The 14689-nt window shown below is 41.3% G+C and overlaps 1 protein-coding gene across 4 annotated transcripts in view; it reads right to left on the bottom strand.

Moving 5' to 3' along the window:
* The window catches only part of LOC110533617 (polypeptide N-acetylgalactosaminyltransferase 10), a 102021-nt gene that overhangs the window by 65120 nt on the left and 22212 nt on the right, over positions 1-14689 (bottom strand). For all 4 annotated transcript variants that reach the window (XR_002475001.2, XR_005053612.1, XR_005053613.1 and 1 more), the window contains exons 2-4: positions 10593-10698; positions 10028-10166; positions 629-795 (exon numbers count right to left, since the gene is read on the bottom strand). Coding sequence is in view for 1 of the 4 variants with exons in the window: in XM_021618016.2 (XP_021473691.2) it covers positions 629-795; positions 10028-10166; positions 10593-10698 (412 nt within the window). In the remaining 3 variants the exon portion in view is untranslated. The remainder of the gene's footprint in view (positions 1-628; positions 796-10027; positions 10167-10592; positions 10699-14689) is intronic.

Genomic DNA, 14689 nt, shown 5'->3' with positions numbered 1-14689 from the left:
TCTTAAACTAGACACACTAATGTACTTGTCCTCTTGCTCAGTTGTGCACCGGGGCCTCCCACTCCTCTTTCTATTCTCGTTAGAGCCAGTCTGCGCTGTTCTGTGAAGGGAGTAGTACTTAGCGTTGTACGAGATCTTCAGTTTCTTGGCAATTTCTCGCATGGAATAGCCTTAATTTCTCAGAACAAGAATAGACTGACGAGTCTCAGAAGAAAGTTCTTTGTTTCTGGCCATTTTGAGCCTGTAATCAAACCCACAAATTCTGATGGTCCAGATACTCAACTAGTCTAAAGAAGGCAAGTTTTATTGCTTCTTTAATCAGACACCAGTTTTCAGCTTTGCTAACATAAATGCAAAAGGGTTATCTAATGATCAATTAGCCTTTTAAATTATAAACTTGGATTAGCTAACACAACGTGCCATTGGAACACAGGAGTGATGGTTGCCGATAATGGGCCTGTAGATATTCCACTAAAAAAGCAGTTTCCAGCTACAATAGTCATTTACATTAACCATGTCTACACTTTATTTCTGATCAATTTGATGTTATTTTAAATGAACAAAAAAAACAAGGACATTTCTAAGTGACCTCAAACTTTTGAATGGTAGTAGACACACACGCGCGTACCTTTGTCACTGAAGTCGTCCACCAGTATGACCTCAGCGATGAGCTCAGGGGGAGAGCGGTTGAGCACGCTGTGTACTGTCCTGAGCAGGGACGACCAACCTTCGTTGTGGAATGGGATGATGATGCTGGTGTTGGGCAACTTCTCCCCATACAGCTTCTGTTTACAGCTAAACACACACACAAACAGGCAAATAAAAGAATAAGCAACAAACAAACAGCAATTGCCAAAAAGCAAATAGAGTGGCTACTGAGGGGCTGTAGAGCAGGGTTGGTCTTCATTAAGTGTCTGAGTATGAGGATCAGTTTTAGCTTTTAAGAGCATAGTGAATAACATTACATGGCCGGATGGGAACTAATCCTAGATCACTCATAGTGTGAGATTCTTTATGATGACAGGCCCTGGTGTTGCACAAAAGTTATCTTCTGGAGAGATCAACAATACTTTAGTATTATCATGTAGGCCTAGTATTCATGACCCACAAATGTAACCGTATGCAATGATACACAGTAATGATATGTCACAATATTAGGCTATATAATATGATTACTCTATTGAAGTAATCATAGCAGATAATGAAAGCGTCAGTTTCTGGTTCATTAGTAAAAATGAGAGCTAGAGCAGAGCACTAGCCCAAATCGAATTTGTTGCAAAACATTGCGACAACTCAGACCAATTACGAGCAACAATGTCTCTCATTCACATTCACTTGTAAATGTTCAAACTCACCAAAAAATGACATTTGGTAGCTCCTACCTATATACGTATAACTTTATGAATTGGATTGCCGTTCTTTGGAATTCTTTTATTTATTTTCATTTGCGCTCGTTAGCATATTTAGCTAGCAGCTGCCATGGAAATACACTATTACTTGTGCTAATTTTAGCATTTTTGAAAGACATGTTTTTTTGCATTTGTCGCCCCCTTGTGTACTAAACAGATAATATCGAAAATCCCGGGGTGAGAGACGGACAGCATAACGATGTGAAAATGTGGATACCGCCTAACCAGCCACAGAGCTTGGGCGAGTGACTGTGGCAGCGGGCAAGCAGTAAGCCACCGCTTCATTACACATTATTAAACAACCCACAAATTTGCCAGATCGGACCCTTAAATTCCTCTGAAGGGGCCAACGTGTCATTCCCATGACTGTTGAAACATCAATGGGCTGCTTGGAGCGAGATGGCTAGGGACTGTAAGCAGGCAGTAACCCATTCCGCAGAGGCTCTACTCACTGAAATTAGACTATGTGAAATGTACCCAGAAGAAGCCAAAAGGCCCTGGATACTAAGACCCAGATGTCTTTATCCAACACCAATGAACAGCTTAGGGAACATAAGCTATTCTCTACTGGCAGTTACAAGTCGTTATACAATGCATTCGGAAAGTATTCAGACCCCTGGAATTTTTCCACTTTGTTACTTTTCAGCCTTATTCTGAAAATGATTCAATTGTTTTTCCCCTCATCAATCCACAAACAATATCCCATAATGACGAAGCGAAAACAGGTTTATAGAATCTTTTGCAAATGTATTCAAAATAAATACATTACATAAGTATTCAGACCCTTTGCTATGAGACTCGAAATTGAGCATCCTGTTTCTATTGATCATCCTTGAGATGTTTCTACAACTTGGAGTCCACCTGTGGTAAGTTCAATTGATTGGACATGATTTGGAAAGGCACACAGCTGTCTATTTAAGGTCCCACAGTAAAAAGTCCATGTCTTAGGTCAGTTAGGATCACTATTTTATTTTAAGAATGTGAAATGTCAGAATAATCGTAGAGATAATTATTTACTTCAGCTTTTATTTCTTTCATCACATTCCCAGTAGGTCAGAAGTGTACATATACTAATTGAGTGTTTGGTAGCATTGCCTTTAAATGGTTTAACTTGGGCCAAACATTTCAGGTAGCCTTCCACAAGCTTCCTACAATAAGTTGGGTGAATTTTGACCCATTCCTCCTGACAGAGCTGGTGTAAGCGAGTCAGATTTGTAGGCCTCCTTGCTCGCACACACATTTTCTATGGGATTACATCCACAGGTACACCGCCAACTGACTTAAATGATGTCAATTAGCCTATCAGAAGCTTCTAAAGACATTACATCATTTTCTGGAATTTTCCAAGCTGTTTAAAGTCACAGTCAACTTAGTGTATGTAAACTTCTGACCCACTGGAATTGTGATAGGGTGAATTATAAGTGAGATAATCTGCATGTAAACAATTGTTGGAAAAATGACTTGTGTCATGCACGAAGTAGATGTCCTAAACAACTTGCCAAAGCTATAGTTTGTTAACAAGAAATGTGTGGAGTGGTTGAAAAACTAGTTTTAATGACTCCAACCTAAGTGCATGTAAACTTCTGACTTCAACTGTAGGTCAGCAATGGGGAGTTACTGCTTCCTACAAGAACACAAAACATGTAAGCTACATGTCAAGCTGTCTTTGAAGCGGTCTTTGAAAAGCCAGTCAGGTAAAAAGCTTGTGTTTACATTTTTAAAAAGGGGAAGTGTTGTATTTTCAGACAGGTAGCCTACATTGTCTAATTCTCTGTATGGTAATAATACATTTTATTTTGTAAAGTGGTTTCTTGCATCATATAAACACAACGTAATGTACAGTCACCTATTTGGCCCATGGTGTTACAGACAAAGTAAAACAGTTATGCTATGTAGGCCTACATTAGCCAAAAAAACTGTAAGGCTACAGCTTCAGTGTTCACTGTAAATGCGCGCCGGAAGTTGCACAAAATTCTCACAAAGTTCAAGTTTCCGCTCACAAGACCAAAGATTTGCTCAGTGCCCCAAAAAATTGGAAGGAACATTAATCCCGGCACAACGCCTCTCCCCATGTGACCTAATTGCTGTGTGCAAGTACTGAAATGCATGTGTAACTGATAGATGCACACACGCACATGTTAATATTTTTAAATATATAGTAAATTGTACGTTTTTTTTAGTTATGTGTCGGACCTCAGTAAGACTACCTGTTGCCATTGGCATCGGCTAATAGGGATCCTAAATCAATCAAATCTGTTGTTATTTTACATTATGAAGCTTACCCTAGTTCCACAGAACAGTTGAGCCAGTCACGGATTTGATTGTAGATACACATCAGTCAGAGCTCCGTCTGCTGATAGAATGCCTGTTAGTGAATTCTCATCGGAGTGGAGAAGTGCAACTGAAGCCCGAGATTTGTCTTAAACAGAGCTTACATTACAATAAGAAGCATTTTAAATCTGCAAGATATTTCTTATGAATTCTTTGTTTCCTGCGTGAAAAACGTAGAATTCTGCATTAACGCGACCCCTAACTTTAATTTGCTAGTTAATCTAAGTAAGTGGATGAATTAATAAAGTGACAGATATTATCAAACACGGCAGAAAGCTGTGACAAGTCAAATCCCTTTGGATTCGTTATTTGTACAGATGCCACCATCTTGATTTCCTTGCGTTTTTTCTCCTCTTCGTTCTCAGCCCATCTTCTCCTCTCAGAGCAGAACAGGCAGGTTCATTGCCCTAGCGACTACAGACATACACAGCGTGTAGCCTACACACGCTGCTCCAGAGCCAGTACGGTTCTTCCTTCAGACAAGCATACTTGTAATTTGCACAATGTTGCTTGTTCACAGTCGCTGTAAAATGTCCAAACTCACCAAAAATGACATTTGGTAGCTCCTACCTGTATATGTATAACTTAATGAGCTGGATTGCCCATCTTTGCAATTAGTTTATTTTCGCTTGCACTCGATAGCATATTTAGCTAGCAGCCTCCGTTGACATTCACTATTACCTGTGCTAATTTTGTTAGAAATCCAATATATATACATTGGGCAGCTATTTATTTTTATTTTTATGTGCCCCCTTGTGTACTAAGCCGGTAATACCGTATATATCCCAGTATGAGAGGAGGACGGTATGAAAATATGGATACCGCCCAACCCTAAAATCAGATTATCATCTGAAATCAAGATACCTGACGGGACTTTTCATAAATGCAGAAAATCTAACAAAATAAACGTTCTACCACAGTGCCCGTGTTATTTTTGTGAAGACCATTTGGTTTGGAGTTTGGACGAAGTTTCTATGTGAAAACTATTTATGCTGAACAAAAATATAAATGCAACATGCTAAGTGTTGGTCCCATGTTTCATGAGCTGAAATACAATATTCCAGAGATTTTCCATGTGCACAAAACTCTTATTTCTCTCAAATTGTGTGCACAAATTTGTTTACATCCCTGTTAGTGAGCATTTCTCCTTTGCCAAGATAATCCATCCACCTGACAGGTGTGGCAAAGTAGCTGATTAAACAGCATGCTCACCACGCAGGTGCACCTTGTGCTGGGGATAATTAAAGGCCACTCTAAAATGTGCCGTTTTGTCACAAAACACAATGCCACAGATGTCTCAAGTTGAGGGAGTGTGCAATTGGCATGCTGACTGCAGGAATGTCAACCAGAGTTCTTCACAGATAATTGAATGTTCATTTCTCTACCATAAGCCACCTTCATTGTTTTAAAGAATTTGGCAGTACGTCCAACCGACCTCACAACCGCAGACCATGTGTAACTACGCCAGTCCAGGACCGCCACATCCGGCTTCTTCACCTGCAGGATCATCTGAGACCAGCCACCTGGACAGCTGATGAAACTGATTAGTATTTCTGTTTATAAAAAAAAAAGCTATTTTGTGGGAAAAAATCCCAAGTGATTGCAACAACACATCATCAATAGGGTAAAACTAACCTGTCTCACGACGGTCTAAACCCATCTCGCCCATCTCACGTTCCCTATTAGTGGGTGAACAATCCAACGCTGGGTGAATTCTGCTTCACAATGATAGGAAGAGCCGACATCGAAGGATCAAAAAGCGGCGTCGCTATGAACGCTGGGCCGCCACACGCCAGTTATCCCTGTGGTAACTTTTCTGACACGTATGCCCCCCCCAGGCCTACCCATGTCTGCACTACTGCCCAGTTAAGTCCATAGATTAGGACCTAATGAATTTATTTCAACTTCCAGAACTCACTCGCGCATAAGAGGGATGCTTGCACTAACGGTACTGGCCCATGCACTGATCAAATACACCACTGGAACTCTGATTAAGATGTTTACATGTACTAATAATTTGAAAGACTGCTCAGAAAACAAGGTGCTTTATTTGGCGTACACTTACTTCGATTCTGACCTTACACCGATTAAGATAAGAAGAATGTGTTTAGATGACTAATGCCATACTAGGCCTTCTGCCACAATCAGTTTAATATTAAATGATTCGTGTGCATATACAGTGGGGCAAACAAGTATTTAGTCAGCCACCAATTGTGCAAGTTCTCCCACTTAAAAAGATGAGAGAGGCCTGTAATTTTCATCATAGGTACACTTCAACTATGACAAACAAAATGAGAAAAAAAAATCCAGAAAATCACATTGTAGGATTTTTAATGAATTTATTTGCAAATGGAAAATAAGTATTTGGTCAAAAACAAAAGTTTATCTCAATACTTTGTTATATACCCTTTGTTGGCAATGACAGAGGCCAAACGTTTTCTGTAAGTCTTCACAAGGTTTTCACACACTGTTGCTGGTATTTTGGCCCATTCCTTCATGCAGCTCTCCTCTAGAGCAGTGATGTTTTGGGGCTGTTGCTGGGCAACATGGACTTTCAACTCCCTCCAAAGATTTTCTATGGGGTTGAGATCTGGAGACTGGCTGGGCCACTCCAGGACCTTAAAATGCTTCTTACGAAGCCACTCCTTCGTTGCCCGGGCGGTGTGTTTGGGATCATTGTCATGCTGAAAGACCCAGCCACGTTTCATCATCAATGCCCTTGCTGATGGAAGGAGGTTTTTACTCAAAATCTCACGATACATGACCCCATTCCTTCTTTCCTTTACACGGATCAGTCGTCTTGGTCCCTTTGCAGAAAAACAGCCCCAAACCATGATGTTTCCACCCCCATGCTTCACAGTAGGTATGGTGTTCTTTGGATGCAACTCAGCATTCTTTGTCCAAAAAGTTATATTTTAGTTTCATCTGACCATATGACATTCTCCCAATCTTCTTCTGGATCATCCAAATGCTCTCTAGCAAACTTCAGACGGGCCTGGACATGTACTGGCTTAAGTAGGGGGACACGTCTGGCACTGCAGGATTTGAGTCCCTGGCGGCGTAGTGTGTAACTGATGGTAGGCGTTGTTACTTTGGTCCCAGCTCTCTGCAGGTCATTCACTAGGTCCCCCCGCGTGGTTCTGGGATTTTTGCTCACCGTTCTTGTGATCATTTTGACCCCACGGGGTGTGATCTTGCGTGGAGCCCCAGATCGAGGGAGATTATCAGTGGTCTTGTATGTCTTACATTTCCTAATAATTGCTCCCACAGTTGATTTATTCAAACCAAGCTGCTTACCTATTGCAGATTGAGTCTTCCCAGCCTGGTGCAGGTCTACAATTTTGTTTCCGGTGTCCTTTGACAGCTCTTTGGTCTTGGCCATAGTGGAGTTTGGAGTGTGACTGTTTGAGGTTGTGGACAGGTGTCTTTTATACTGATAACAAGTTCAAACGGGTTCCATTAATACAGGTAACGAGTGGAGGACAATAGGAGCCTCTTAAAGAAGAAGTTACAGGTCTGTGAGAGCCAGAAATCTTGCTTGTTTGTAGGTGACCAAATACTTATTTTCCACCATAATTTGCAAATAAATTCATAAAAAATCCTACAATGTAATTTTCTGGATATTTTTTTCTCATTTTGTCTGTCATAGTTGAAGTGTACTTATGATGAAAATTACAGGCCACATTTTTTTAAGTGGGAGAACTTGCACAATTGGTGGCTGACTAAATACTTTTTTGCCCCACTGTAAATATACTCAATAGCTTATGAGGAAAGTAGCTACATCTTCAAATATGAATGAAATACACCTTCCACTTAATGCTCAAATGCATTTTGTATCATCAGGAGCATGTGAAACAACTAGAGCCCAACCCCCATGTGATTTTGTCCCCCGATTCCCATTTTAGGGAGGCAAAAGTCACCGATTACCGATATATCTGCCAATATTTTGTTTTAGGGGTGGAATGAAAAAACAGACCTAGGTTTATACAACTTTTGTGTGAAAGGATTAAACAGATATTCTGAATGATGTTTTCAAGAAAATATAAAAATGTACTGAATGAGAACATTTTATTTGTGGTTTACAGGATTTCTACCAAAAATAAACTAGATCCTCTATATGCTAAACCCCCACAAAGGGTCACTGGCCAGATTGATTTAAACAAAGTAAATCTGAAACTGCAGTTCACAAATGTGACCAGATTCAGGAAACTAGGCGTATGTAGAATGTCACAACTTAACAGGAGAGCCGTTTGAATGTCAAAATTATTTATTTATCAAAATGCGTTTTTGGGCAGAAATGTCTTCCTGAACATGTGAACTTTCATGTGCCTTAATAACACACTCGTATGCCATCTGTAAATACAAATACAATTGTTAAATTACGAGCCTTTTTGGTTAAGCCAAAGAAAGAGCTGCCAACCTTCCCCACTAGCCATGATTGGCTGAGATAATGAGTGGGCTGGACATGCCGAGAGAGGAGTTCGGATTGGTCTGCCATAGAAGCTTGTCAGTCTGTGTGGTAATCCTATCAAATGATGATTACATTTTTTTATTGTGTAGTGGAGGTGCATACGTGTGGCTCTCCACTTTCGGGAGGATCAAGTTTTGAAAATCTGCGGAATTGGAGTATGATAGCTAAAGAGATGGAGGCAACACCGGCCTCCGGATTTCATCTTCAAATTAAGGGCAACCGTGGTATGGCATTCCTGACAGGGAGACGCGTCCACGCACGATGATGTATACAGGTAAGATAGCTAGCTAACGCTAGACTAACGTTACATTCAGATATTACAGGTTTTCTAATTTTGACAGAGTGGCTTCATTTCAAGCTAACGTTAGTTTGCTGGCTCCCTACATGACGTTATTATTAGTTTCCCAGAGACGTTTGTTGTAGCTAGCTAACATTGAACATGGTTGGTTAGCTCCCAGCACTGTGGCATGGTTGGCACTGTTTATTGTTTAACTAGCTAACGTTGGCTGGCTGGCTGGCTCGTTAGCTAATGTTACGTTGTGACGTGTGTACAACACCCATTGAATATGTCTGCACAAAAGCGCAATTAAATTGTTGCCAGCAGAGCTGGTTAGGCTGTTTTCATGTTATCCAGTGGTAAACAAATCATCAGCCAGAGCGTCAAGTGTGCACTTCGAGAGCGAAACGAGATGGGTAAGGGTGTGAACGATGCTGAATGGGTGTAGACAAAGAAGAGCTCTTCACTAGATAGCAAAACATTCAAAAAGACAATTCTCAAAAGTGAGTTTACAAGTTGATCAACTTTCAAAGCAGAATTACTTCCCCGTTGTTCCTCAAATGCCGTGTATGATATACCATTTTGTAGCCGAGTCTACTTTTATATAACGTAAAAAAACACCACTTCAAATGTTGTTACATAAGACCAAATCCAGGTGGTGAGTCACAAATAAACATTGAAAAGCAGTACCATGTCGTTCAGAATGTCACCACTAGGTGTCATCATCAGCATTTTTCTAGAGTAGATTTACTACAGTATTTACAGTCAAAGGTTATGTAAACTAACACTTTATGGCAACCTCGCAATGAGTGTATGTTACAACAAAGGTTAGCTGTTCATTACGACAATGATTTCTTAACTCCTCATGAATGCAAGCCATGGCCTGAATGAGAGCTGCGACAACTGTCTTGCTTTTTGCAGATAGCATATTTTGGAAAACTAACTAAATAAGCCCACTGTCTAAAATAAATAGGCCCAGACAGTAATCGTGTTATTTTTGAATCATGGACGAGTGTTCACTTTTGCGCCAGTCCAGTGTTAGAATATAAGTAGCACAGATTGCTAGCTAGGCTAACTACCTTGCTGGCTAGGATGCTAAGCTAATGTTAACTAAGTGAGAATGTGATGAAGAAAGGGCTGGCTGCTTGGTGAAGTGTACTTTTGATTATTTACATATTCAAATACGCGGACTTCGGCAAGCTACTCACCGTCAAACCACCATGCAGACTCTCTCTCACGTTGTTACTTAGGGCTTAATTATGTTCAATGAGCAACTCAGAGCGCCCTCTTCAGGCAACCATTGAACATTTTTTTAAATGAGCGCAAATGAGCAGACGTATTTGTTTAGGTGTATATAATATCAATGCTTTATCAGTGGAATAAAGACAGATACAAATATTTTTGTGAAAGTCTAATGTTGGCCGATAATATCTGTCAACTGATCAGGCCCAAGAACCAATGGTGACTAAACTATACTTGTCCTTTCGAAGGAACGTGGAGTTGACAAGCTGGGTAAATAAAAGAGAAACACGCACTCACTTTGGGTGCCGGATGTCTGCGACAGAGCGGTTGAGGGAGATCCTATCGCTGACATAGATGTTGAACCCATTCTCCCTGTAGGCCTGGTCCACCCGGTCAGTGTCCGTCAGAGGAAAGGGCTTACCCTGCTCCCCGTTACCTACGCACGCACGCACGCACAGAGAGAACAGAATAGACATGAGTGCAAAGATAATGTCAACTTAGGTTGAAATGTCTTGGTCCATCCATCTGTTGTCATGTTCTAGCCAGTAATGATCTGCTTTTCTCTGACAGACAGTGAAAGTACCTGGACTTAGTGTCAGCTAAAATCCCTTCTTCTGTCTGAGGTACAGTACCTGCTGAATGAACCATAAGGACATTGGAAATGTCTTGCAGTCTGTCGACCACATCAGTTGTAAATGGCCTACAGTTGTTGTGTTAGAATCAAAACCATTGAAAATCTCATGTTCCTACAAACATATAATGCCTTGTGTGGAATCATTTGTTATTGCAGTATAGTTGTGGGCTTCAAACCTCAAACTAAAAGGGGAGTGTGTGCGAGGGATTTCCTGAAGTTCTGTCCTACCAGAGCGAGCAGCATCTCTCCTGATTGCCTCGTAGTCATGCCAGTCCTTCCTCTGCATGCCGCCCCGCCCCACCTGGGCATCCTTCTGGGGCCGGACGTTTTCTCCCTGCCAAAACACACAGGAACAGAGGGTCAAACATCAGGACATACACCCACACACAGAGGGAATCACACACATACAGTACAGAGGGTCAAACGCATCCACGCATGCAGCACACACACCAGGAACAGAGGAAGATATCAGGACACCTCACTAACCAGCAACCCTTATACCAGAGCCTGTGAGGCTTGATGCTCAAGTAGCTATATTAGTAGGTATACATCACATTGAGAGCATATTCATGAACATAACCATACAAGGAAATAAACAGTTGCCCATTACCCAACAGCAGAGAATCTTGCAAACACACAACCTTTACCAATAGTCATTATGGGATTTTTTTTGCCATCAGTTATAATTAAATGTAAGAGCTGGTCCTTACGTGCTGCTATGCTGGTCAGCATTTTTCAGAGGTTTGAGAACTGTTCTTATGAGAGCAGAGCAGAAGTGGAAAATGGGAATGAAGGAACTCAAGTATGGAAGAACTCATTCGACTTTAACACTAGAACTGGCATAGGCCAATGGCCACTGACATTTGATTGAGTAAATAATAATAATCTCAACAACAAAAAACGTCCTGCCCCTTCCCTGACTTTTCCTAAATGTTTGTATTTTACATTGCTCAGTTGTCACAATTTTGAAATCAAGTATTTAGAGCCTTTTAACCTGTTTTTTCCCACACCCATTCCCAACTAACCTGCCAAGACAATGCGATGTAGGAATTTGGTACCCAGCAAGGCGCTAATGCGTCTCTCTCTCTCCTTACTGAATGAATCACAGATGGATGAATGGGCGATGAGTTTGTGTTATATCTATTTATTAGCGTTGGTGTTCATGTTAATAACTTCACCACGCGCCTTGCAGGTTGGTACCATTCTCTTACCTTTTACTTTGTAAAAGGAAGCTGTTACAGGACGGTCTTATTTACTAGAACTATATCACATTTATTGTAAGGGAAACAAAAACATGCAAAACATATTCTTGACTATCAAAGTTCATGAGCGAGGGGAAACAAACTACACCCTTCAGCCTGAAACTAATTTCACACATAAGAGTTAGCCTAAAGACAATATTAAATATCTGCTAAATTCATATAGGGGAAACTGCTTCACAATGTCTCAATTCCATCTCGGTAGGGGAGGAGGGGTCACAGTTGGTGTCAGGTAGGATGTCCATCGGCCACGCGGTGAGAGAGCAGAGAGGTTAGCACTGGGTCAGACTAGAGTCAATGGACCGCTCTGAAATAGACAGAAGCACACGGTCCTTCATACACATAAAATCCCTAGCAGAAAAGACACGCTAAGTATAATTCAATCCATCACTTGGTTTTAGCTATGGAAGAACAAAGAATTTTGGAGACATAGCAGTAAAAGTACAAAAACAAACTCAGTGCTGCGAAGTTCACACAATGGAAATGTATAACATTTCATTTCGGGCTTGTATCCCTGTGAGAACATCAATCCCAAGGCTCGCACATGCTTGTTTTCACGTAGGTAGCGCACACACACTTCTCTACACCATTGAAAAACGCACGCAGTGATTTGGCCATTAATCAAAGTCATCGTCCATGGTCTAAAAATGATCCCTTTTAGGCGGGCAGACGTCACAAATTTGGATCACAACACAATGGGCAAATAATTAGCTCAATGGGAGGTTGCAATTAGTGAAACATTGTTCATGCAAATGGAAAGCCTAATTGCATGGATCTCAATTAATTACTCAAATCAGTCTGCTAAGTAATATCACTGTGATGCGAAACAAACACACGAATACAACTTTTTGGTATTCGGGGTTGGGGCAGGGTACACCGTATTTGCAATGTATGTATGTAGGCTAATATTATCTAGTCTAAGCCAATTTATCAAACCGATTATACATCAAAGGCCTACATAAAAGTTTAAACTGTTGGCCAGTGTGTGAGTGTGTGTGTGGGGGGGGTAATTAGGCTACAGTACTGAGCCGTAGTGCTCCTGGTTAGGTTAGAGCTGTGTACTTATCTATTTGTCAAACAGCTGACATAAATACACCTGGGGGACTGCACACTGGCCTGAGGTCACCACACCTCCACTTTCACCACAATGTCCCTTTCTACATGTTCCCTGGCCAGAGGTAGAGGCATGAGAGGCAAGGCAACTCAAACCCATTAAACGGCAGTAAACACTAGCAACTAGAGCTGCTAAAAAGGTAGAGACACGCTGACAAAAGTAAGCTTCAATTTAACAATCTGGAACAAGATTATTAAAAGGTGGATGCTCTACATTGGTGGTGGATGGAGTGAGTTAGGCCAAGACAACAAATGTAACACACTTTTTGAAACCTAAATATGTTGGATCTTAATTTGAGCACCCTGTTGCAAGGTAACTTTCCTGCAATGCAGAAAATGTAAACCTTGTAGTGTATTATAGTTTTAAAAGGGCTTCTGAAGTTTGTAAGAAAAAAATATTTCAACCAATACAAAAATGTCTGAATTCTTATCCACATTTCCTGTTGCTGGAAATGTGCTGATTATTTTCCTGCTGTAACAAACTGTCTTTAATTAAGATACATCTGTAGTGAAAAGCGCTGTATGTATATACCATTATAGATCCAATCCATCATGACATGATTTCACTGCACCGCAAATTACACAGGCCCTATGTTACAGGGTTAGGCCTACATTATGATAGATTGCTTTTATCCTTGTCAGAGGCATTGTATCAGTTTGACCACAGATCAGCTTTGTAAGCAGGTTGATAACAGTAGGCCTAGGCTACATGCAGAACAGACACTTTATCACTGGCACAAACACCAATTAAAAACAAGCAATTCAAAACAATGAGAATAGTAGGGAAATACTTCCTCTCTCTTCAAAAGCTTTGCATGTCTCATTGTGTATGCATCCGACGGCCCTACTGCCACTGTACGTTGAGATTTACTTCATCCTCACAGACACACAGCAAGCAGAGAAAATCATCTCTGACGGACAGGTAACCTTATTAATCACCAGCTTAGACTCACTGTCACACTTCTGTACTGAGGCAGGCACTGAGATCAAGCCTCAGTTCAAGAGAGCCGCTCTGAAAATGTCACGACGAGAGCCTTTCCCCTCTGCACTGACGAGGACCGACAAGTCGATCTGTGCTTCCTCCTCCTCGGAAGCAAGATTGTGCCTCAGCATTTCCTTTTGATAAAAATTTCAGAACACGGAGTTATGATATTCCACGGAGGCTTTGCTGCTCTAACAAGACCTTCGGAAACAAGACAAGGAGCTTCGGAAAACTTTTCACTGTGTGTAGTGACAGATGAGAAACGATAGAAGTGGGTGGGGGGGAGAGAGAGAGAAAGCGAGAGAAAGAGAGAGAGAGAGAAAGAGAGAACGAGAGAGAAAGAGAGAGAGAATAAACAGAGCGATAAGGCCAAAGAGATAATGAGAGAATGATAGTTTGTGGCCCTCCTATACCCTCTTCTTCAGTTGAAGACAGAGCTCCACTGTGGACCTCAGAAAAAAACAAACATGCCAGCAATGGCATATTCATAACCAGAAAAGCTGTTGTAACTACTGAATACTAAAGTAAGGGAAATGAAACCAAACATTACCCAACAGCAGTCGGATCCCCTTTTTCACATTAGAGCACATTAGCATTACCCATCCTACGATGCGTGTACTGGCCCAGACTTGCTATACAAAGGCATAACAAGCATCCTTTCCACCGCAGAACATCAGCGTGAGGCCCACTACCTTCATAATCAACACCATCAGAAGACTCCACGCAGGCAGAAACTCATTTCGTTTCAACACAGGCTCTTTTCCATTCCATCAGTATTCAAGGCACAGCACAAACACACTAATAGGGCAACGCTCAGACGCATCTCTCGTTCTGCACTCACAGTCTTTATAAGTAACGGTCCATGATGCCGTCTCTCTCGTTCTGCACTCACAGTCTTTATAAGTAACGGTCCATGATGCCGTCTCTCTCGTTCTGCACTCACAGTCTTTATAAGTAACGGTCCATGATGC

Source organism: Oncorhynchus mykiss, chromosome 10 (assembly GCF_013265735.2).
Source record: "Oncorhynchus mykiss isolate Arlee chromosome 10, USDA_OmykA_1.1, whole genome shotgun sequence".
NCBI classification, from domain to species: domain Eukaryota; kingdom Metazoa; phylum Chordata; class Actinopteri; order Salmoniformes; family Salmonidae; genus Oncorhynchus; species Oncorhynchus mykiss.
The sequence above is the reverse complement of the archived record's forward strand: the minus strand, read 5'-3'. Positions and strand labels throughout refer to the sequence as shown.